The sequence below is a fragment of the Pan troglodytes genome, chromosome 1 (assembly GCF_028858775.2).
Source record: "Pan troglodytes isolate AG18354 chromosome 1, NHGRI_mPanTro3-v2.0_pri, whole genome shotgun sequence".
Taxonomy (NCBI): Eukaryota; Metazoa; Chordata; class Mammalia; order Primates; family Hominidae; genus Pan; species Pan troglodytes.
The window spans coordinates 224,014,889-224,040,550 of NC_072398.2; the positions used below are offsets into that span (position 1 = coordinate 224,014,889).

General features: G+C 45.3%; 1 protein-coding gene across 10 annotated transcripts; it reads right to left on the minus strand.

The window, feature by feature from the left end:
- Positions 1–364: 364 nt before the first annotated feature.
- On the minus strand, positions 365–24,379 carry PARK7 (Parkinsonism associated deglycase). Of its 10 annotated transcripts, none has more exons than XM_063805247.1 (8): positions 23,886–24,375; positions 22,765–22,877; positions 20,214–20,315; positions 16,480–16,543; positions 16,224–16,283; positions 14,660–14,729; positions 7,891–7,977; positions 365–753 (listed from the first exon to the last, which is right to left on the minus strand). In XM_063805247.1, the coding sequence occupies exons 3-8, from the start codon at positions 20,258–20,260 to the stop codon at positions 593–595; spliced, it is 489 nt and encodes a 162-aa protein (XP_063661317.1). In that variant the 5' UTR covers positions 20,261–20,315; positions 22,765–22,877; positions 23,886–24,375; the 3' UTR covers positions 365–592. The 10 variants fall into 10 exon arrangements, with proteins under 10 accessions (XP_063661317.1, XP_063661315.1, XP_001158489.1 ...); XM_063805245.1 differs by having other exon boundaries at positions 23,828–23,958; XM_001158489.8 differs by lacking the exon at positions 16,480–16,543 and having other exon boundaries at positions 23,886–24,379.
- Between the last annotated feature and the right edge of the window lie 1,283 nt (positions 24,380–25,662).

The window sequence follows — 25,662 nt, forward strand, 5'->3', positions numbered from 1 at the left end:
CTGGCTAGTTTTTGTATTTTTTTGTAGAGATGGAGACTTGCTATGTTGCCCAGGCTGGTCTTGAACTCCTGGCCTCAAGCAATCCTCCTGGCTCGGTTTCCTAAAGTGCTGGGATTACAGGCATGAGCCACCACACCCAGCCCTCATTGGTATTTTTTAATAGCACATTAAAAACACACAGCTAATAAGCAGAGAAAATCACAAGCCTCTTAAATTCTGTTTGTATGCCTTTCCTCCTTGCTGTGTAAAATGTGGTCACTGTTCCTTTATTTCAGTGCCATATGGACAGTTAAGAGCTGCAAATGAAGGTGATACGGAATTTAATTTCACAAAAGAAATGAGAGACAAAACAAGAAACAATCAGTAGTTTGCTAAATGCCCTGTTTATTCTGCAAACAAGGCTTAGAAATGTATAGACACAATTTGTAGGCTGAGAAATCTCTGTGTAGTTGTGACTTCCATACTTCCGCAAAAGTAGTAAGGACAGCGACTTCTGAACACATTAACCTACCACTGTTTTGTTTAGAGCGAACACAGTGAGAATGGATTCCTAACGGCCTGTTTCTCTAAGTGATCGTCGCAGTTCGCTGCTCTAGTCTTTAAGAACAAGTGGAGCCTTCACTTGAGCTGCCACCTCCTTGCCATTCAGGGCTTCAACAATTGCAAGCGCAAACTCGAAGCTGGTCCCAGGCCCCCGGCTTGTAAGAATCAGGCCGTCTTTTTCCACACGATTCTCAGAGTAGGTGTAATGACCTGCAAAGTAGAAACAGAAAAGGTGACATCCTAATGGGCTATGTGACGAGAAAGACGATTACTTACCAATTAAATTCACTATTACAGCATATAAACCCAACACTGTAGCTAACCATTCAAAAACATTTACTAGGCACTCCAAGCTCTTAGAAGCCCCCTACAAAGGTATTTTTAAAACTGTGCAGAGCAAAGGGTAACAGAAACCACTGTTAGAATGAAACAAATATGCGTGAGTTAAATGCAGCTGCTAAGACTTTAAGTGTTGGGGGAGATGTCGGTGAATGACAGTTACTCACATCACTATTTACAACAAAGCTAAAGTGTCAATTCTGAAGTGCCGGGGAAGGGTGAAGGGATGCGGCAGCGCTGAACGCAGAAGCCACCCCAATCAACATGTGGCGGCACGCACACCCTCTGATGCCTCAAAAACAACCACAGCACAACGTAATGGAGGCGGGTATGCATGTGAGTGTGCGTGTGCAGGTAGAAACCACATTCCCTCTCAAGGACTACTTTCCTTCTGCATCCCCGCACCTCCAGGCCCGCCGGTTGGCTATTTCTTGGCAAATATAATATAAAAACTGGGACTCTTGAGCATGGATGCCCTGAGCTCTGCCCCTCCACAGCAGGTAGTCACCAGCCTCTCCACTGCACACAGAGCCTAACCTCCCTCCCCACACCCATCCCTATCACTCTCCCACCTGGAGCTTCCCTTACTGTATACAACATGTTCTCTCCTGCTCCAGGAAGAGCTCAAGGGCTGCTCCCTCCACCCAGAGACCAGCTCTTTCCAGTTCCTTGCTCCTTCAGTTTCAGCATCAACAAAAACCCCTCAGAGAGGGTATCTGTGACCACCCCCACCTCCCCAAATTACGTTCCTCTATTGACTCTATCACCGCATTCTATTTACTGCCCTCGCAGCATTGATACAATCTATCACAATCTATGAACATTTCATTTCCTTGTTTATTGTTTACTCTTTAAAAAGGCTGGGTCTTCATCAGTCCCTGTCTGGCCAATGATATCCATGGCACACAGGAGGCACCCCTGAAGTGTGAGGTCAAAGGCACCAAACACCATTCTTGACTCGATCTCCTTTCTCGCCTGTCCCCTGCTTTAAAGGGGAAGGATCTCTGCATGATTACAGCTCTCCCTTCCGGCTGTGCACCCCTTCGATCCATGCCCAGCACCCAAAAGCTAACTGTCCAGAGTGCAAAGCAGGGCATAGCCAGTTCCCCATGGAAAGCCCTTGCCAACTCTCTCCAGCACCTGAAGGTCACGCTGAACTCCATGTCACAGGGCCTGGAGCCCTCTGTGGTCTGGCCTTCGCACAGAGACTGGGCTGGGACCAGAAGGGAGATGGAAAGGAACCTGCTGTCTGGGTAGAAGCTGGTGGTGCCTGCACTAGGCTGGTGACAGTGATCCAGAGGAAATGGAGGTTTGCAATGAAGGCCTAGGTGAGGAGGCTTCAAGGATGACTCCCAGCTGCCTGTCCCAGGTGACTGGATGATGGTGACACCACTCAGTGATGTGGGGACACAGAACAGATTTAGCGGAGGGGGAAGTGACAAAGCTCCTCTGTGAACTCCTGCTCTATCCTGATGCACCGGCCACGCAGGCAGGCGGGTGGCTCTGGTCACCACAGCTCAGTGCGGACCTGAGAACACCCTGAGGGCACAGCTTTCTCTTCTTCCTTCTTCTGTTCCCAGTGCCAGGCACTAAGGAGGAGCTTAGGAAACGTCTGGTCAATGAACACGCAGAAAAATTCATCCAAAAACCTCCCTTCAAACAGAAGCAGAGTGCTTCTGCTATATTAATGAGCTTCTGAAACCACACAGTGTTCATTTCTTTTCCAAGGAGATTAACAATGGCTATAGGAACTTGTCTTACTGTCATTAGAAACCAAGCCACTGCTGGTCGAAGGCAGTGAGTTATCTCAATTGATCGTTCACAGGCAGTTACACCTTGTTCTACTCTTTCTCCTCTTCTCACTACTGTGCTTGACTAATCTAAAAAATTTTAAAAATCAGGTCACCCACCAAAATAAATGAATAGAGTACATAAACAATTTCCAATTTAACTATTGTAGAGAAAAAGAGGATCCCTAGTTTGAGGGGAAAAGGTTTATCATAATCTGGCCTCATTTACTGATGGTTAAACCAGGCCAAGACCATTTCAAATGCTAACCTAGAAACTGGCTGGGCTAGGTCTTCCAGAGCGACGGTGAGATGCACAGCTGAGAGTGGGACAACGCGAGGCACAACTGTAAATGGTTCACTGAACAGTATCTTTGTGGCTAAAACATCGCAAACAGGGCTTAAACTGGTTAAATATGCTTAAAGGTTCTACGGTTCTTGTCAGACTTTTAACCACGAGAAGCAAAAGGTTTAAGGTTACCAACTGCCTCCACCTAGTGGCGAAGACAGAACATGCACCCCGTCAGCGCCAGGAAGGCACTGTGCGAACTGGAGGCTGGGATTGTGACCCTATAGCGAATTCAGATTTTACACTTCCCATTCAACCAGCCGAAGGCATTGATTTTTATTTCTTTATTTTTTTTAAACCAGACTCCAAGTCTTAAAGTCTCTTCAGAGAAAAAGCAATGGGAAGCCGGATGCAGTGGCTCATGCCTGTAATTCCAACACTCTGGGACGCCAAGGCAGGTGGATCACCTGAGGTCAGGATTTCAAGACCAGACTGACCAACATGGTGAAACCCCGCCTCTACTAAAAAAAAAAAAAAAAAAAATACAAAAATTAGCTGGGCCTGGCGGCCGGTACCTGTAATCCCAGCTACTCAGGAGGCTGAGACAGGAGAATCATTTGAACCCGGGAGGCGGAGGTTGCAGTGAGCCGAGAGGCGTCACTGCACTTCAGCCTGGGTGAGAGAGCAAGACTCCGTCTCAAAAAAAAAAAAAAAAAAGGCAGGGGGGCCGGGCATAGTGGCTCACGCCTGTAATCCCAGCACATGGGGAAGCCGAGGAGGGCGATCACAAGGTCAGGAGATCGAGACCATCCTGGCTAACACGATGAAACCCCATCTCTACTAAAAATACAAAAAATAAGCCAGGCGTGGTGGCGGGCACCTGTAGTCCCAGCTACTTGGGAGGCTGAGGCAGGAGAATGGCGTGAACCTGGGAGGCGGAGCTTGCAGTGAGCGCAGATCATGCCACTGCACTCCAGCCTGCATGACAGAGAGAGACTCTGTCTCAAAAAAAAAAAAAAAAAAAAAGACACAGGACACAGGTCAGCAACGACAAGCCTGAGGGCCGAGGCCAGGTTGCTGCCTGTTTTTGCAAATGCAGCTTCACTGGCACAAAGCCACCCTGCGTGTTTAGTACTGTCTGTAGCTATTGTGGAGGTGCAACAGTTGAGTAGCTGCCAGAGAGCTGAAGTCCCAGAAAGCCTGCAATATTTACCACCTGGCCTTTGGGGAGCAGTCAGTTGACCCCCTGAGCAGAGTTCTGGGTTCAAATCCCAGGTCTGCCATTTAGTGGCTGTCTGACCTCTCAGAGCTTCACTTTCTGGTAAAATGAGAATGACACCAACCTAGCAAACAAACAGTACTCAGCAGTGGTGGCATGCAGTGGCGTTACAGAGGCTAGGTGAGGGAAGTCTTTTCACCAACAATGCTGAAGCAGGTTTATCCTCAGGCAACGGATGAGGAAACAGGCTCAGAGAAACTAGGGAAACTTCCCACAGTGAGTGGGGAAGCTGAGGGCCACCCCACGATGCCAGGCTCCAGAGACCCTGCTCTTCAGTGCTCGGGTATGGGACCAGGCATGCGGATGCCATCAAACAGTGGACAAATGAGAAACGGAATCACACATTACAGTTATAACTGACTTATTCTAAAATCGGAGGAATTAAAAGATTATGGGGACTGGAGCTGGTAGCACACACCTGTAATTCCAGCACTTTGGGAGACCAAGGTGGGAGGGTCATTTGAGCCCAGGAGTTTAAGTACTGCTTGGGCAACATAGTGAGACCCTGAATCTATCAAAAAAAAAGAAAAGAAAAAAAGAAAAAAGACTATGGTCTTCAGATGGGATTGCTTATCTGAGGAGAAACTGTCACACTGATCTTTCAAGTTCACAGTGAGGACAAGGGCCTCACCCAGAGCAGACCCCCAGGTGATGACTGCAGCCCTACCTCTTGAAGTGTCCTGAAGGAGTAGACATTTCAAGTATCCATTTCTTATAATAGAGGTTACTGACTAAATCCAACACCTGGTAACTTAAATGTGTGGGAGCCTTTTGCTACCACAGAGCAGGGGAGGGGCAGGAAGCCAAAACTGGATGCAAGGCAGAGGGCTGGGCTTGAGCTCTGGCCTCAGTCTCTCCTTGTTTGTGAAGCCAGGATGATGCCACCTGCCTTGCTGGGCACTGGGGACCAGGAAGCTCCACCAAGATAACGTACGGGAATGTGCTTTGTAAACTCCAAGTGTGAGCATCAACAATCTGATCTTTTTCTATGTCTGACCAACCTCAATGTTTTTGAGGCACTAAAGGAAAACAGATGCAACAGGCACACCTTCAGGTAGTGGAGCGCGCTCCGCTTGTCTTCCCTCTGAAGACATCACAAAGGGAGCCCAGTTCTGTTCTTTCCATTTCTTTCAACCCTCTAAAATCCCTCCATGCGCTTAAAGTAAATTAAATTCCTACATTTAAAATGCCCAGAAACCAGAGACTTTTATTAAAAAGTACCAATTTTTTTTTTTTTTTTTTGAGATGGAGTCTCACTCTGTTGCCCAGGCTGGAGTGCAGTGGCGCGATCTCAGCTCACTGCAAGCTCCACCTCTCGGGTTCACGCCACTCTCCTGCCTCAGCCTCCTGAGTAGCTGGGACTACAGGCGCCCGCCACCACGCCCAGCTAATTTTTTTAGTTTATTTAGTAGAGACGGGGTTTCACCGTGTTAGCCAGGATGGTCTCGATCTCCTGACCTCGTGATCCACCTCCCCCACCGGCCTCCCCAAGTGCTGGGATTACAGGCGTGAGCCACTACATCCAGCAAAAAGTACCAATTTTCAAACAGATCGTTTTAATGATAACATAGTATCTTTCTAGCAACTAAAATAAAACCATGAGCGGGGCACAGTGGCTCACATCTGTAATCCTAGTACTTTGGGAGGCCAAGCCAGAAGGATCGCTTGAGGCCAGGAGTTCAAGACCAGACTGTGCAATATAGTTAGACCCTATCTCTACAAAAAAATTTAAAAATTAGCCAAGTGTGGTGGCTCATACCCATAGTTCCAGCTACTCGGGAGGCTGAGGTGAGAGGATTGCCTGATCCCAAGAGGTGGAGGTTACAATGAACTGAGATCGCACCACTGCACTCCTGCCTGGGTGACAGAGCAAGCCTCTGTCTCAAATACATTAAATAAATAAACAAACCATGGATTTTCAGGAAAACACTGCTCTGGATCAAATGTAACTGTATGCAGAATGTACAACAGCAAGAGAGAACCCTCATGTAAACTGTGGACTCTGGATGATGATGTGTCAATGTGGGTACAGATTCTGGTGCAGGATGTTGATAGTAGGGGAGGCTATGCATGGCCAGGGGCGGGGGCCTGGGGAGTGGCGAGTGGGTCAAGGTAGACGGGAATTTGGCTGTGAACCTAAAACTGCTCTAAAAAACTAAAGTTTAGTAATTCAAAAACATGCAGTATAATGAAAAGTGCATCACTTTTAAAATGGAGCTCAGATATGCTCACAATGGCATTCAAGGATGATCATTACGGCATGGTTTACAAGGGCAAAAGCAGAAAACCACCTTCATGCCCACCCCCAGGAGAAGGTTACATACAGCATGGCACATTCCAACACTGGACTAGCAGCTGTACTTAACAAGGATGAAGCAAATCTAAATCTACATGTGCTGTTAAAAGATAACATAAGATATTAACATTAAGTTAAAAAAAGCAAGCTGCAGAACAATACATTTAGTAGATCTCATTTTAGTTAAAATAAAAAGGATAATGAGTATGTGATAGATAAAATTCTACAGGTACACAAGAAACTTTTTTTTTTTTTTTTTTGATAGGGTCTTGCTTTGTCCTCCAGGCTGGAGTGCAGTGGCGAGATCACAGCTCACCATAGCTTTGACCTCCCAGGCTTAAAGCGATCATCCCACCTCAGCCTCCTGAGCAGCTGCAACTACCAGTGTGCATCACCATGCCTGGCTAATGTTTTTTGTATTTTTAGTAGAGATGGAGTTTAACCATGTTGCCGAGGCTGGTCTCGAACTCCTGGGCTCAAGCGATCCACCCGCCTCAGCCTCCCAAAGTACTGGGATTACAGGCGGAAGCCACTGTGCCCAGTCTACAAGAAACTTGTGGTGGCACATGCCTGTAATCCCAGCTACTCGGGAGGCTGAGACAGGAGAGTCCCTTGAACCCGGGAGGCGGAGGTTGCAGTGAGGTGAGATCACACCACTGCATTCCAGCCTGGGCAACAGAGCGAGAGACTCCATCTCAAAAAAAAAAAAAAACCACACACAGGCATATGGGCCAGGCGCGGTGGCTAACACCTGTAATCCCAGCACTCTGGGAGGCTGAGGCAGGCAGATCACAAGGTCAAGAGTTCGAGACTGGGCGCGGTGGCTCACGCCTGTAATCCCAGCACTTTCAGAGGCTGAGGCGGGTGGATCACAAGGTCAGAAGTTCAAGACCAGCATGACCAACATGGAGAAACCCCATCTCTACTAAAAAATACAAAAATTAGCCAGGTGTGGTGGAGCACACCTGTGATCCCAGCTACTCAGGACGCTGAGGCAGAAGAATCACTTGAACCCGGGAGGCGGAAGTTGCAGTGAGCAGAGAACGCACCATGGCACTCCAGCCTGGGCAACAGAGCGAGACTCTGTCTCAAAAAAAAAAAAAAAAAAAAGAGTTTGAGACCAGCCTGACCAACATGGTGAAACTCCATCTCTACTAAAAATACAAAAATTAGCTGGGTGTGATGGCATGCGCCTGTAATCCCAGCTACTCAGGAGGCTGAGAGAGAACAATCGCTTGAACCTGGGAGGCAGAGATTGCAGTGAGCCAAGATCACGCCACTGCACTCCAGCCTGGGCGATGGAGCGAGACTCCATCTCAAAAAACAAACAAACAAACAAAAACAAGCATATACTTACCTCCATTCATCATTTTGTCTTTAGCAAGAGGGTGTGTTGTAACTTTACTTCCAAAACCTATTTCATGAGCCAACAGAGCAGTAGGACCTAAAAATAAAAATAAAAAGATCTAAGTGCGGATATAGAAAAGCCCATGTTTAAAAAATCGCAATAGTGCCTGGCACAGTGGCTCATGCCTGTAATCCCAGCAATTGGGGAGGCCTAGGTAGAAAAATTGCTTGAGCCCAGGAATTCAACATCAGCCTGGGCAACACAGACCCCTTCTCTAACAACAACAAAAACTGCAACAGCAAAGTATTCTTTAAAATCAAGAGGCTCTTACCAAACATACAGCTACGATTCTGAAATGAAACACTTCCTAGTATGAGAGATAAAGTATGTTTATAACAAACGATTTGCTGAGCACATCTGGCAAAAGCACAGAAACTCAAAATACTTCAATAACCATTTACTCAAGAAGATTTACCTTGATACCAGCAGAGCATACACAGATAAACAAAATGTGCTCACCTCTCTCACCTTCCCCATCCCCAGAACAGGGACCACATATACCAGGAGTCCAAAGGAGGGGGAGGATCACTGGGGCGGGCTCAACTTCTTACCTCACTCTTAGTAAAAGGAAAGATTTAGTTACATGCTAAAGGCAACTGGTACTCTCTGAACTTCTGGATTTTATTGCTCTTTTGTAATCTTATTTTCTACTTGAAAATGGGAAATTAGGCCGGGCACGGTGGCTCATGCCTGTATTCCCAGCACTTTGGGAGGCCAAGGCGGCGGGATCATGAGGTCAGGAGATCAAGACCATCCTGGCTAACACGCTGGAACCCTGTCTCTACTAAAAATACAAAAAATTAGCTGTGCGTGGTGGCGGGCGCCTGTAGTCCCAGCTACTCGGGAGGCTGAGGCAGGAGAATGGAGTGAACCCGGGAGGCAGAGCTTTCAGTGAGCCAAGATCGTGCCACTGCACTCCAGCCTGGGCGACAGAGCGAAACTCTGTCTCAAAATAAATAAAAAATAAATAAATAAAATGGGAAATTAACACTCGTTCACCCACCTATCCACCCAGGTATGCCAGGTGGTAGGATTAAAATGGACAGCACACTGTCCTTGAAGGAGATAGCCTGTGAAGTGCCTGGAAGTGTGAGATATAAAGGCACTAGCATCACGTGATGAAAGCTACTTAAGCAAAGAACCACATGGAAGTGTCAGTTGATGAAGTCTTTCCAAATTGGCAGGTCCTAACTTGAGATTTTTATTTAAATGTATTCACTGAAAACGGCCAACTTCAGGGAGGGTCACAAGCATATTGCGTATGTAATGGTCCTAAATAAGGATTAAAAACAAAGATTTTATATACCTTTAATTGTTATTTCATCTTAAAGCTTTTTACAAAGTATTCATTCTACCTTTTTTCTCTAAGCCACACATATAAACATTCTTTCTAAGGCCTCACATGACACTTAGAAGGATGTGTTTCAGAACAGCACCTTGATCTTGGAAACACTTAGGGTGCCCTGGATAGCTAAGATCCTGTGGCACAGTTTGTACACTTTTAGTGTCAGCAAACCTGAGAGGTCTTGGTCTTACTGTCCTTTCATTTTTCAACAAGACTCCAAGGAAGGAATTATATAATATACCCACAAGCTACTCAGACTGTAGCTGTTACAAACAGGAAGATCACACAAATACTACCTAATTACATAAGCTTTCTGCCTAATATCAGGTGTCAGTTTCAGACCAAGTCCTGATTTATAGCTCTTAAATCAAAAGCCTCAAATGTCTCTTCTCCACGTTATTTTTACACACAAGACAGCTATGTATGGTAGCAAATTTTAAAAGTCTGTAAGAATTGAATAATTATCAATTTTTATTTGAATGGATTTATAAATTGTTTTTAATTTTTATTTGGTAAGAATTTAAGAAGAAATTCCTACATCATCTTGCATTTTAAAGTAAACTTTAATAGATGATAGCACAGTGAGGAAAGTGATCGGTGAATGAGAATTTTTAGGCTGCTCCCTTCAAGGTGGTAATAAAATCACTGCTACGATGTGAATAAATTTATGTTACAGTTGGATTCAGGAATTTACTAATGTCTTTCATACTTATCAGGTAAGCTCATAATCACTGCTTTCTGGGGCGTCAGAACCCTATTTGGAATACTGGAGAAGAGACGTTTCACTCTCCCAGGACCTGGGATTCTGATGGATGAAAACGCTCTGTACTCTGCACTACAGTGCAGAGGGCGCAGCTGACCATGTCCCCTTCTGCAGCCAACAGCACCACCCTGTGGTAACGTGCAAAATGACCACCTCTGCCAACTCCCCAGCTCCTCCAGGTGGCCAAGACCTTGCTTCCAGAGGCCTCATTCCTAGACCTGGGCATCTCAGCTGACAACTGTCCACTCCTCCAACTCCACACTTCCTCCCCCTCCCCTACTCAAAGTAAATATCATTTAATTTTCTTCTCAACATAGACTCCCTTCCAATTTGCGTTCCTCATTCACTCAATGTTAAGGACTAGGCTAATATTCTTTGTGTTCAAAATGTTTCCAATTCCTAACTGCAACACTTCAGAATAATCTTGGCTGGGTGCGGTGGCTCACGCCTGTAATCCTAGCACTTTGGGAGGCCAAGGTGGGCGGATCACGAGATCAGGAGTTCGAGACCAGCCTGGCTAACATGGTGAAACCCCGTCTCTACCAAAAATACAAAAATTAGCTGGGCATGGTGGCAGGTGCCTGTAATTCTAGCTACTCGGGAGCTGAGGCAGGAGAATCGCTTGAACCTGGGAGGTGGAGGTTGCAGTGAGCCGAAATTGCACCACTGCACTCCAGCTTGGGCAACAAGAGCAAAGCTCCCATTTCAAAAAAAAAAAAAAAAAAGAATCTTATTTTTCTGTTTGCCAATTTAAAAGATCCAAATCTCTTCCATCACTCCTCTGTTCCATTCCCATAACCCTCATCTCAATTAGCTCAGCTCATCACATTTTTTCCTATTTCTGGTGTAGTGCCCACAACAGTGGTGCAGGATATTCAATGGTATAAACACACTGCTAGTGTGTTTTCTATTTTTACTGTTTTTTATATAATTTTTTTTTTTTGAGACGGAGTCTCACTCTGTTGCCCAGGCTGGAGTGCAGTGGCACAATCTCGGCTCACTGCAAGCTCTGCCCCCCAGGTTCACACCATTCTCCTGCCTCAGCCTCCAGAGTAGCTGGGACTACAGGCACCCGCCACCACGCCTGGCTAATTTTTTGTATTTTTAGGAGAGACAGGGTTTCACCGTGTTAGCCAGGATGGTCTCGATCCCCTGACCTTGTGATCCGCACGCCTCGGCCTCCCAAAGTGCTGGGATTACAGGTATGAGCCACCGCCCTTGGCCTATTTTTACTTTTTTTTTTAAGAGACCAAGTCTTGCTCTGTCCTTTAGGCTCAAGTGCAGTGGTGTGATCACCACATCTCAACGTAACCTCAAATTCCTGGGCTCAAAGTGATCCTCCCACCTCAGCCTCCTGAGTAGCTGGGGCTACAAGTGTGCACCACCACACCAGGCTGATTTTTTAAAATATTTTTTTGTAGAGGTTGGGGGGGGGGTCTCACTATGTTGTCCAGGCTGGTCTTGAACTCCTGGGTTCAAGTGATCCTCCCACCTCAGTCTCCCAAAGTGCTAGGATTACAGCTATGAGCCACCACAGCCAGCCTGTTTATTTTTTAATGTTGATTTAAAGTACTATAAGGCCCATGCTTCTTAGCATGGCATTCCATCTAGCCTCAGCACAAAACAGTAAGCCAAATGTGGTTGATTTTTTTTTTTTTTTTTTTTTTTTTGAAACGAAGTCTCGCTCTGTCGCTCAGGCTGGAGTGCAGTGGCACGATCTCGGCTCACTGCAATCTCCACCTCCCGGGTTCAAGCGATTCTCCTGCCTCAGCCACCCAAGTAGCTAGGACGACAGGCATGCGCCACCATGCCCTGGTAATTTTTGTTATTTTTATTTTTATTATTTTATTTTATTTATTTTTTGAGACGGAGTTTCACTCTTGTTGCCCAGGCTGGAGTGCAATGGCACAATCTTGGCTCACTGCAACCTCCACTTCCCAGGTTCAAGCGATTCTCCTGCCTCAGCCTCCCAAGCAGCTGGGATTACAGGCACGCGCCACCACGCCTGGCTAATTTCTGTATTTTTAGTAGAGATGGGGTTTCACCATGGTGGCCAGGCTGGTTTCGAACTCCTGACCTTAAGTGATTTTGCTACTTTTGTGGCACAGGACAAACTGACATGTGGTTTTTACTTTCAGCAGAATCATAAGGAAACAAACTCAGCCCAAACTCTTTCTTCCTTTGGTCAAAGAATCTAGGACTGAGGCTTGCTTCACAGCAGCAGAGCCAAAGAAAACCAAACTCAGGGATCTGTGACTTTCTCTCCAAAGAGGGGAGCAGCTGCTTGGGCTGCAGTGACTGCAGTGCCCTTTGGCAGAGATAATTGCCTGAGCCTCAGGGCAGGTCAAAAGGCTAGTGGTGACTCTTGTAGTAAGCCCACGTACAAGACCTGCCAGGGTGGTCAACCTCTGTGGTTTTTCCCAGCCCCTAATGCCACGGTTCTCAAACATTTAGGTCTTAGAATCCCTTTAGCTTTTATGTGGGTTATATCTATGAACATCTGCCATATTAAAAATTATTACTTTTTTTTGAGACAGTCTTGCTGTGTCACCCAGGCTGGAGTGCAGTGGCGTAATCTCGGCTCACTGCAACCTCCGCCGCCCGGGTTCAATAGATTCTCCTGCCTCAGCCTCCTGATAGCTGGGATTACAGGAATGCATTACCATACCCAGCTAACTGCCCAGCTAACTTTTGTATTTTTAGTAGAGACGGGGTTTCACCATGTTAGCCAGGCTGGTTTCGAACTCCTGACCTCAAGTGATCCTCCCACCTCAGCCTCCCGAGTAGCTGGGATTACAGGTGTGCACCACCATGCCCAGCTAACTTTTGTATTTTTAGTAGAAACGGGATTTCACCACGTTTGCCAGGCTGGTTTTGAACTCCTGACCTCAAATGATCTGCCCACCTCAGCTTCCCAAAGTGCTGAGATTACAGGCATGCGCCACCGTGCCAGGCCAATTACTTTTAATGGCAAAAACCACAATTACTTTTACACCAACCTAATAAAACTGGGAAATTTTTAAAACACAATAATAAATTCTCAGATGATGGTATCATCCTACTCTGATGTCACTCCTGAAAGACTGAGAAGAAAAAAGGCGAATAACATTTTGTTTGAAAGACATGGTGTCACTCTGCTGCCCAGGCTGGAGTGCAATCATAGCTCACTGCAGCCTCTAACTCTTGCCTTCAAGCGATCCTCCCAGCTCAGCCTCCTGAGTAGCTGGGACTACATGCATGCAGTACTGTGCTTGGCTACTTTTTTGTTTGTTTGTTGAGATGGGGGTCTGGCTATGTTGCCAAGGTTAGTCTCAAACTCCTGGCTTTCAAGAGATCCTTCTGCCTTGGCCTCCCAAAATGCTGGGATTACAGGCATGAGCCACCACACCTGGCCCCTCAGTAGCATCTGCTTTGACCTTGCAAGTGCACCAAAAGAACATTGAGAACCACTGATACTCGAATGTATCAAGTCCCCAGGACCTCTGGCCCATAACTTCTTTCGAAAAGCCTACTGTACTGAACAAAATAGCAACAGCAACATGTTTTGATGTTGATGTTTACCAAACCATCCACTCATTCATTCGTTTATTCATTCACTCTTCTGACAAATATTTATTTTATTTTATTTTATTTTATTTTTTAAGACGAAGTCTCGCTCGTGTCCCCCAGGCTGGAGTGCAATGGCACAATCTCGGCTCACTGCAACCTCCGCCTCCCGGGTTCAAGCGATTCTCCTGCCTCAGCCTCCTGAGTAGCTGGGATTACAGGCGCCCGCCACCACGCCTGGCTAATTTCTGTATTTTTAGTAGAGATGGGGTTTCACCATGGTGGCCAGGCTGGTCTCGAACTCCTGACCTCAGGTGATCTGCCCGCCTCAGCCTCCCAAAGTGCTGGGATTACAGGCGTGAGCCACTGCGCCCGGCCCTGACAAATATTTAATGAAGACCTACACAACAAGGAAGGTGCTGGCAAAAATTACAGCATGGGAAAAAACCAAAATGGCAGAACATCATCTGATAGGAAAGCAACAAGAACGGATCTTAAAATGGTTATGAGAAAATAAAATATTACTAAGGTACAAAGACAAGAGGACATCTGCGAAGCACCAAATGTCCTTGTTCTAAATTATGTGGCAGATAACGCGGTGCCCAAGATCACTCGGTACTGAGACAATCAGAAACGCCCGAGAAGTCAGCGGAAAGCACCATGGGGCTTCTGAATTTGCAGGGCAAGCACAGGACAGAGCTGCTGTGTTGATGTTTGATGGATTTTGCTGATTGTGTGCTGGCACAAAGACTTTCTGGCACAGAGACTTGCTGTAACAAGCTGTTTACTGAATTCCAGAGGGCCTTATTTTCCTCCGAGGTCAACCAAACACGGAAAACACTAAGTTTCACAGCATGTAGACCAAAGGCATGGAGAGGCAGAAAACAGAACAATTGTCCTCATTTCTGAAATGACACCAACTTCATGCCACCCAAACTAAATACACCAACACAGATGCCCTGCATGTTTTATGAAGGGGAAGAGCTATTTGGAATCAAACCATCGAATGAAAGGCTACCCCACCCACCAATGACGCTGCAACACAGGCTGCCCCTGCAAGTCACCTGCACAGATGGCGGCTATCAGGCCCTTCCGGTTTTCCTGCTCCTTCAGTATCTCCTTCACAGCAGCAGACTAGTGAAAAGAAAACCAAAAATACATAAAGTTATCATTAAGCCACTAACCAATCACTCACTAGGAAACTTTGGAAGAATTTAATTTTAGTTTAAACCACAAGCTCTCTGACCTATTTTCCAACAATATTTCTAAATCATTGGTATAAAAATGATCAAAATGTGTCTATATTATATTCTTAAACCCAAGCAAGGCATTTCTCATAAGAGAAACGCACTCTTCCACATTTAAAGATCAGAAGAAGCAATTTGACCCTTGCCATTTTGTACTCCAGGGAGAAAGAAATGGGAGGGAATGTGGTGTTTTGGGTGTTTTCAGATGGCAGAGAGAGGAACAGAATCTAGCAGGAAAAGATCCCTCGTGTCTGACACAACCCACTTCTTGAGTACTTCTGGCAGCCCCAACTCTGCCTGCAGGTGTGCCCCTCACCCTGGCCTCTGACTCCTCGCATACGACTTAAAATGAGGAACAATGGTCTCTGCTGATGGCATTTGCCATTCCTGCTGGCAGCCCTAGCCCCACAGCTTCCCCCAGTTAAGACTTTGAGTAGACAATTTGCCCTTCTCAAAACACAAAATCTGATGATTCTTCTGCTGGTGGAAAAAAACCAAATCATCTTACTTTGGACTGTATTCATCGACATCTGTTCATAACGGTTCCACCAATTCAGCTTACTTCCATGGCAACATTTTTTTTTTCTGATAAGACAGGTTCTTGCTTTGTTGCCCAGGCTAGAACGCAGTGGTGCATTCACAGCTCACTGCAGCCTCAAATCCCTGGCCTCAAGTCATCCTCCCACCATAGCCTCCCAAGTAGCTGGGACTACAAGTGTGCACCACCGTGCCCAGCTAATTAAAAGAAAATTTTTTGTAGAGATGGCGTCGCGATGTGTTACTTAGGCTGGTCTCAAACTCTTGGCCTCAAGCAATCCTCCTGTCTCAGCCTCCCAAACCACTGGGATTATAGACGTTGAGCCACTGCACCTGACCTCCATAGAAAATATTAAAAATGTTTTCTTGAGGTCGGGAGTGGTGGCTCACGCCTATAATTCCAGCACTTTGGGAGGCCGAGGTGGGCGGATCACGAGGTCAGGAGTTTGAGACCAGACTGGCCAACATGGTGAAACCCCGTCTCTAATAAAAATACAAAAATTAGCAGGGCATGGGGGTGCATGCCTGCAATCCCAGCTACTCAGAGGCTGAGGCAGGAGAACTGCTTGAACCTAGGAGGCGGAGATTGCAGTGAGCCGAGATTGTGCCACTGCACTCCAGCCTGGGCCACAGAGCAAGACTCCGTCGCAAAAAAAAAAAAAAAAAGTTTGAGTTAATGCTACAACACCATTTTGTTAATTTTAGTTGTTTCTATTTTTTTTCACAGCCTCCTCCCGAAATATTTGAATAATAACAAAATTAACAGAACATAAGCAGATGCTGAAATTCTTTAGTTTTTTTCCCCCCCAGCTTTATTGAGGTATAATTGAGTAGAATTTTTTACCTCAGATAAATTCTGTGCACCCAGATTACCTCCTGGTAGAACCACCACATCATATGGTCCCTGTGACAGTTTAAAACATAAAGAAAACAAAAACATTTCATTTCAACTGTGCATTAAAGTGACAGTCCAATAATACTTTCCTATTTTAAATGTGGGAAGTACAGGAGATAGCCTATCTGCCAATAGAACAGTTAAATAAATTAAGGTGTATCCACATGATGGAATGGTGTTTTAACTAGCAAAAAATGCAGAAAACCTGTATGTAGTGACATGCAAGGATGTCCACGCTGCAGAGTAGCAGGGGTAGTATAATCTCCTTCCTGTAAAAGACAAGGATATATGTATTTGTGTGTAGATGTATGCGTGTATGCGTACAATCACCACAAGCACCCCACCCCACATATTCTGTATACAGGTAGTCACAGACAAAGGAAGACACTCTAGTTGCTAATGGGAGTAGTGTGGGATGGGGCAGAGGGAGAATGAGAACAGGACATTTAACATTTTGACTTTATATGTGTCTATATTGTTTGAATTATTGTTCAACAAGAATGTACATGAACAACTTAAAAAATTAATAGAAAAACAGGCTGGGCACAGTGGCTCATGTCTGTAATCCCAGCACTTTGGGAGGCCAAGGCAGGAAGATTACCTGAGCTCAGGAGTTCGAGACCAGCCTGGCCAACATGGCAAAACCCCCATTTCTACTAAAAATATGAAAATTAGCTGGGTGTGGTGGTGCACACCTGTCGTCCCATCTACTTGGGGGGTTGAGGCAGGAGAATCGCTTGAACCTAGGAGGCAGAGGCTGCAGTGAGCTGAGGCTGCACCACTGCACTCTAGCCTGGGCGACAGAGCAAGACTCTGTCTAAAAAAATAAATAAATAAAATTAATAGAGAAACAAATTTTAAGTAAAAGGCACAAAAAATTTTTCTTAACTTTATGAAAAATGTAACGGGGGGAGAATTTTAGTATCCCCCCCCAAAAAATCCTAGAAATCAAATTAATTTCAAACTTCCTGAAATTATAAAATGGAAATTGTTTTAACAATACTTTAGGACTTTTTATTTATTTATTTATTTTTCTTTTCTTTTTTTTTTTTTTTTTTGAGACAGAGTCTTGCTCTGTCACCCAGGTTAGAGTGCAGTGATCTCGGCTCACTGCAACTTCCGTCTCCCGGATTCAAGCGATTCTCCTGCCTCAGCCTCCCAAGCAACTGGGATTACAGGTACCCGCCACCGTGCCCGGCTAATTTGTGTATTTTTAGTAAAGATGGGGTTTCACCCTCTTGACCAGGCTGGTCTCAAACTCCTGACCTCGTGATACACCCATCTCGGCCTCCCAAAGTGCTGGGATTACAGGCGTGAACCACTGTGGCCGGCCAACAATACTTTAGGACTTTAAAAAGTGGTTTAAAAAAATCTAGTCATTAAACAAATTACAAAATAAAAATGTATTATGTATTTAGTGCAACCTATAAAATTTTTTTAGAGAGAAGCCCTCACTCTGTCACCCAGGCTAGAGTGCCGTGATGCAATCATGGCTCACTACAGCCTTGAACTCCTGGACTCAAGCAACTCTCCCACTTCAGCCTCCGCAGGAGCTAGGACTACAGGCATGCACCACCACAGCCAGCTAATTTTTTTTATTTTTGTAGAGACAGGGTCTCGCTTCATTGCCCAGGCTAGTCTCAAAACTCCTGGGCTCAAGTAATCCTCCTGCCTCAGCCTCACAAAGTGCTAGGATTTCAGGTGTGAACCACTGTGGCTGGCTTAGAATCACTTTTAAGACCATAAACATCCTACCATTGATTCAAAACCAAGCAAAGCTCAAAACTCAAAAGAAAATGTGTAAAGTATAGAATTTATTTTACTCCTTTTAGAATCTGCACTAAAAAATAAAAACACACAAAAGGTAACCACTTCCTTAAAAAACTACAGTAAATGGAACTACCATATGGTCCAGCAATCCCACTACTTGGCATGTATCCAACGGAAAGGAAATCAGTATACTGAAAAGACACCTGCACTCCCTTGTTTACTACACCAACAGTCACACTAGCCAACATACGAAATCAACCTAGGTCCAACAACAGATGAATGCATAAAGAAAATGTGGCATTTATACACAATGGGATACTATCCAGCCATAAAAAAGAATGAAATCTTGTCATTTGTGGCTACAAGAATGGAACTAGAGAACATTATATTAAGTGAAAGAAGCCAGGAATAGCAAATTAAACACTCCATGTTCTCACTCATATGTGAAAGCTAAAAAAAAATTGATCACATAGAAGCATAATGTAGGACAGAGGATATTAGAGGCTGGGGAGGATAGGAGAAAGTGGGGATAGGGAGAGATTTGTTAAAAGATACAAAATTATAGCTAGACAGGAGGAATAGGTTCTGGTGTTCTATACCCCCGTAGAATGACTATAGTTAACAATCATATATAGTTTCAAATAGCAAGGAGGATATTGAACGTTCCCAACACAAAGAAATGTTTGAGATGATGGATATGCTAATTACTCTGATCCGATCACTATATATTATGCATGGAAACATCACAAATCCCATGAATATGTACACTTATTATCTGTCAATTGAAAATAAAGGTAACCACTGTTTTAAAATGCCCAGACATCATATGACAAAAACACAAACAGAGATGAAAAAAAGTATTATTATTATTTTTGAGACGGGTCTCGCACTGTCACCCAGGCTGAAGGGCAATGGCACAATCACAGTTCACTGCTGTCTCAAATTCCTGGGCTCAAGCAACCGTCTAGGCTCAAGTGATCCTCTTGCCTCAGCCTCTTAAGTAGCTAGAACTACAGGCATGCACCACCACACCTGGCTTTTACAAATTTTTAATTTAAAGAGAAACGGTCTCGCTATGTTGCTCAGGCTGGTCTCAAACTCCTGGTCCCAAGTGATCCTCCCACTTTGGCCTCCTAAAGTGCTGGGATTACAGGTGAGCCACTGCACTTGGCCTGGAATACTTACTTCTGCTTGTCATTTTTAATTTGTTTCAACAAATCATATGTAAATACCAACAGTCTAATTTTCTACAATCCAGTAATGAAAAATGTAAACTTATTAGAAAGGATTAAACTTTTTCCTATGTATCTGAGGACAGCTCGGCCCAGGGAACCGCACTCCAGGTTCCTCAGCAGTGTGCAACCAGCCATCTGTGAGCCGACTCTGCCTCCTTTCCTGCCATGACCCTGCTGTCAGAGGGTACAGTCCACACTCCTGTCACCCTGACCGCACGACGGAGTGTGCAAAAGCGCCTGTGGGGGAGCATGCTTCTGAGGAAAGGGATGCTAGCTTCCAAAAGCGTCCATCGTCCTTAAAGGTAAGAGCCATAATTCCAACGATACTGAAAAAACAACACAACTACAGTGGAACTCTGAAAGTATCTTTAGAAAAAATAATGGCCGGGCATGGCACATGCCTGTAGTCCCAGCTACGTGGGGGGTTGAGGTGGGAGGATTGCTTGAACCTGGGAGGTTGAGGCTGCAGTGAGCTGTGACTGCACCACTGGACTCCAGCCTAGGGGAGAGAGTGGGACCATTCCTCTAAACAAAAATAATAATAATAATAATAATAAATGGAAAATGTGGCAGTTGACTTATGTCAGGTAAAAATGTGTAATAGGAGGCAAGGATGCCTGTGTAAGCCAGAAAAATACTGATGGGAAAACAATGCAGCCATCCATCTGAGCACCAACCCACCCATCTGGCCACACATCCAACCGGCCACCTACCCACCCAGCCACCCACTTACTAAGCACATTCTGTATCAAGCAATTGCCACATTCTACAGATACAGAACAGAAAGACAAAGTCCTCACCCTCTTAATCTGTCAGGGGAAGACATTCAAGCAAAATAATTTTCTAAAATGAGTCTGTGCTAACAACACTCTTAAGACATTTCAAGAAACAAAGAAGCCATATGAAGGAATAACTCCATGTATGGATTACAAACCTCTTTTTTTGCATCTTCAAGACTGGCATCAGGACAAATGACCACATCACGGCTACACTGTACTGGGTCTTTTCCAGCCAGGCCTGCAATGGTGACCTTAATCTACGAGAAAGATGTTATCATATTTAAGAACACTGAAACATAAATTCAGAGTAACACTGTCTTAAAAAAAAAAAAAAAAAAAAGAGAGAGATGGGGTCTCACCCTGTCACCTGGGCTAGAGGGCAGTGACACAATCATAGCTTACTGCAGCCTCCAGCTCCTGGGCTCAAATGATCCTCCTGCTTCAGCCTCCCAAGTAGCTGGGATTACAGACATGAGCCACCACACCCAGCTAGAGTAATGTTTACACAGCTGCCCTGTGTTTGAAAGTAACATGACAGGAAATACTGCACCACAACTATACCAAATTTAAGCTAATACATTGGCTAAATATATTTAATAACTAGGTCTACCCTGGTTTGCCCGGGACAGACCCTACTTATAGCTGCTGCCCTGTACTCTGTGGGACTGGAACAACCTTTCTCCCACAAATGTTCTGGTTTGGGTGACCAGTTATATGATCATCCTATTAATAACTCATCTTGCAAGTTTACTGTTGCCATTTAAACCTCATGGTATTTTTGTAAAATAGAAATGCAAGTCCAAACAACGAAATACTGCTTTATCTTTCAAAAATTTTTAAAGTCAACAATACCAAGAGCTGGCACTGGGAAAGTGGGAATTTTCCTACACTGCTGGTGGGACTACAAACTGGGACACTGGAGAGCAACTTGGCAAAACCTAGTCATGCTGACTACGGGCTATCCTTCGGCCTAGTCATTCTACTTTTAGATATATAACCTGGAAAAATTTCCACACATTTGCACAAAGAAACCTACACAAGAATACGTATTACAGAATTGTAATGCCGTAATTAGAGGAATGGGTAGATTGTGGATTCAGTGCAACACCAAGCAGCAATTTTAAGTGGATAAACTTAATCGACATGTATCTTCATTTCTGAGAACCAGAGGAGTATAGGGTTAACAGACTCTGGGGCCAGGCTGCCTGGGTCTGAGTTCTGGCTTTTGTACTTACTACGTGATGTGGGTACATTATTTATGTCTCTGTGCCTCAGTTTCTTCAACTGTAAAATGAGGATGGTGATATCTAACTCACCACATTGTTGTAAGGTTTATCGGCACTTAGAATGCTGCCTGGCACAGAGTTAGTTCTACTTCACTTTACTGTTCACTATTTTTAGATAGAGAGAGATAATATATAAACACGCAAAATGAGAACCACGGTCAAACGCTACCTTAAAGACATGCGTGGGGGCGGGTGCAGTAGCTCACATCTGTAATCACAGCACTTTGGGAGGCCGAGGTGGGTGGATCACGAGGTCAAGAGTTCAAGACCAGCCTGGCCAAGATGGTGAAACCCCATCTACTAAAAATACAAAAAATTAGCCAGGCATGGTGGTGCGCACCTGTAATCCCAGCTACTTGGGAGGCTGAGGCAGAGAACTGCTTGAACCCAGGAGGCAGAAGTTGCAGTGAGCTGAGGTCACACCACTGCACTCCAGCCTGGGTGACAGAGCAAGACTCTGTCTTAAAAAAACAAAAAGACACACGTGCATGGATACACAAGAGTGCGAGGATAGCAGTTATCTTTAAGGAAGGAAGAAGGGGCATAGGATTGGAGAAATTTACAAAGGGGGCTTCAAATGTATTTCTTTGAAGCATCTGCTCTTTAAGAAACGAGTCTGAGGGGCCGGGCATGGTGGCTCCCGCCTGTAATCCCAGCACTGTAAAAGGCTAAGGCGGGCGGGTCACTTGAAGCCAGGAGTTCGAGACCAACCTGGCCAACATGGTGAAACCCCATCTGTACTAAAAATACAATTAGCCAGGCGTGGTGGCGGACACCTGTAATCCCAGCTGAGGGTGAGGCAGGAGAATCTCTGGAACCCGGGAGGCAGAGGTTGCAGCGAGCAGAGCACACCACTGCGCTCCAGGCTGAGCGACACAGAGAGACACCATCTCAAAAAAAAAAAAAAAAAAAGAAAAAAGAAATGGGTCTAAGGACAGCGCAGTGGCTCACGCCCGTAGTCCTAACACGTTGGGAGGCCTGAGGCGGGTGGACAACTTGAGCTCAGGAGTTGGAGAGCAGCCTGGGCAACATGGCAAAACCCTGTCTCTACAAAACATACAAAAATTAGCCAGGTGTGGTGGCATGCATCTGTAGTCCCAGCTATTTGGGAGGCTGAGGTGGGAAGATGGTTTGGGCCCAGGAGGCAGAGACCGAAATGAGCCAAGATCCTGCCATCGCACTCCAGCCTGGACGACAGAGCTCAAAACAAAAGAGAAATGGGTCTGAAGGAAATATGGCAAGACATTAGCAAGCGTTAAATGTGAGCAGTGGATCAACAGGTATTTATTCTTATGTCATCTCTGAAATTTTGTGTATATTTGAAATATTTCATAGAGCACTTTGAATATTTTATTCAAAATGATTTAAAAATCCAAAAACATTTAAAACAGGAATGGCTAAAAATCGATGTGGGACTTACCCCAGCTCGCCTCATGACATCTACAGGGATGACCGTCTCCATTTCCTCTGCTCCTTTAGCCAGGATGACCAGAGCTCTTTTGGAAGCCATTTTTATGTTATATGTTTACAAGCCTTAAAAAAAAAAAAAAAAAAAGATTTCAAAAAACTTTCACTGCAACCCTAAGATACCCCAAAATTTAAAGTTTAGGAGCATTTTCAAGCACAGTAAGTACTTCCTAGGGAAACGGTTTTCATAGACAACTGAATACGAACAAAGCAGCAGTTTAGTTATCTTAGCGTTGATTTGTATAGCAGTTTTAATTGCTCTGAGATGAAAACATAATGAGGGTGCTAAAAGGTGTAGTATTGCTTAGATTTTCTTCTACCATGTTCTCTTAAATCCAGCTTTAATAGTATGTTGCAAATGGGTTTTTTTAAAATACAAGTACGTGGGTCTCCTGCATTTCACACAATGCGGGGAAACAGTCTTTTTTGAAGCACTGTTTCAGAGAAACGACTAAACTGAATTTCATGGGCAAAAATCTAAATGTGGTCTTTCGCAATTAACTGGTAATTTTTTGGAGGGGATTTTTGTTTTCTTAGTTATAACTGTACTAAAAAATTGTGTGTGGGGGTCAACAGTGTTAAATGTCTGAACACTTTTTTTAATGACTGAGAAAGATGGAAATCCCCTCACTGAAGCCAACCCAACTACATTCTGTCTCTGCGCGGAGTTCTCACTGCCAACGACAGCAGCTCAAAGAGGTTCCGAATTTTTTTTAGCCTATTTAGAGATTATCTGGAGGGTTTACCGTCCACGCAAAACAGAGTTTAATAAAACGGCTAGCCAGTTCCATGCCGGCGAGAGGTTAGGCAGAAGATTCTGGACGCTTCAGCGTTGCCACCACGCTGGCGGTCAGTCAAATCCAACGCCAGCGACAGCGCCCGACTGGGAGGCCGGAAGCGAGGGCGGCCCCGACCCAGGCCCCGCGCCGGTTCTGAGCCAGCGGGACACCGTCCAGCACCCCCACGCCGCCCAGCGCCACGGCCCACACATGCGCCGCGCCCCCGCTGGCGCTGACCTGCACCCCGCGCCTCTTCCTGCGGACGCGGCGCCCCGGCCCGTAGGGTACCACTCACCCCACACCAGGCTGAAAGTGAACGCACGCCAGCACGCACGCGCGCCGTCCGGCCTCCCTCAGCCCCACACTGCGCAGACTCACGCCGCCTTGGCCTCACGCTGCGTCACGTCCGGCCGAGTCTACCTCGGACTGAGGCGGGGGTGGCACCGGGGAGTTTCTAGCTGGACAGCCCTGGGTGAGGCGGCTCGCTCCCACATGGAACCCCCCACGAATGGCACAGTCCGGCCTGCCCCGGCGCCCGCGAGGCTTAACGGTCTCTACCGCCACCCTCCGTGAGGAGCCGGTCTCTGGAGCTGCAGAGGGACTGGGGTTGTCAGAGGGGTTCCTTAGTTCGCGCTCCGTGCACGCCTGCTCCCTTTGCGTTGTTCCTTTTCTGGCGCGCCTTCCCGTTTCGCCTCTGGTCTGTTAGGACTCTGGTCCAGGCCTCCCGGGACCTCTCCCCCACGCCTGGTCTCCCGATCTCGGGCGACTCTTCCGCATTTATTCACACCCGGATGTCTCAGGGGTGTGAGTTTTTTTCTCAGCATTGTTTGTTTTTTTTAACGATCCTGACGCTGCTGCACCCACAGGACTAGAGCAGTGCTGCGCACATAAGTCTAATAAGTACCAAGTTGGTCAGATGTATTTACATCATAATCTCAAGTTGTATTTATTGATATGTAAGAGATGTATGTGTTTTCTGGGTACATGTGGTATTTTGATACTTTCATATAATGTGTAATGATTAAATCAGGGTAAGTGAGATATCTATCACCTTAAACATTTGTCTTTATACTGGGAACATTCCAGTTACTCTCTTCTATAATAACATTTTAAAATATACAACAGATTACTGTTAACTATAGTCACCTCCAACGCTAGGTCTTATTCCCTCTTGAGGAGAGCACAGATCACCTGGTGACCATCAAGCAGGCCCCTTATCTGAGGAATTTAGAAGTAATTAGATATCCCTATTATCTAAAGTTGGCACCTGGTACCAGGTTAAATCAAAGGAAATAGTTAAAGCCCAAAATTCTTGAATGAGCTTAGAAGGATCCTGGCTAAATGAACGCAACTTGGATTGAATTTGCAAAAAATGAGACATTCGAAAAGGGACATGAAAAATCCACCGCGGCATGCTCAGTTCTCTCTTGCTGAGGCTGCACTCTTCTGCAGCGTTCTTTCTAATAAAACTTTCCTTTTTCAAACCTATATTGTTGTCGATAAATTCTTCTTACCAACCAGCAAGTCGACCACTTTCTGATGCTGGGGCTCTTGACACCTTGCCCAGCACTTCTACCAATTTTTGTACCTATTAATCACCCTGTTCATCCCCTTCTCCTGGCTACCCTTCCTGGCCTCTGGTAACCACCAACTTATCTTCATGATATCCACTTTTCAACTTCCCATTTATGAGTGAAATCATGTGATACTTGTCTTTCTTTGCCTGGCTTTCACTTAACATAATGACCTCCAGTTCCATCAATGTTGTTGCAAATAGGATTTTATTATTTTTTATGGCTGAATAGTATTCATTGTGTATATTTACATTTTATATATCCAGTCATCCATTGATGAACATTTTGGTTGATTCCATATTTTGACTGTTGTGAACAGTGCTACAATAAGCATAGGAGTGCAAATATCTCTTTGATATATTGATTTTCTTTCTTTTTTTTTTTGAGACTCCATCTTGCTCTGTCGCCTAGCCTGAAGTGCAGTGGCACCATCTTGGCTCACTGCAACCTCTGCCTCTGTGTTGAAACAATTCTCGTGCCTCAGTCTTTCGAGTAGCT

What these genes read in the sequence shown, in the direction of transcription:
- PARK7 (XM_001158489.8), bottom strand. Translation starts at nt 22,854, where the DNA reads ATGGCTTCCAAAAGAGCTCTGGTCATCCTGGCTAAAGGAGCAGAGGAA. An exon ending in ATGTCATGAGGCGAGCTGGG is followed by an intron (nt 20,316 to 22,764) that starts GTAAGTCCCACA and finishes TCTTTCTCGTAG; the next exon opens with ATTAAGGTCACCATTGCAGG. An exon ending in AGACAAAATGATGAATGGAG is followed by an intron (nt 754 to 7,890) that starts GTAAGTATATGC and finishes TCTACTTTGCAG; the next exon opens with GTCATTACACCTACTCTGAG.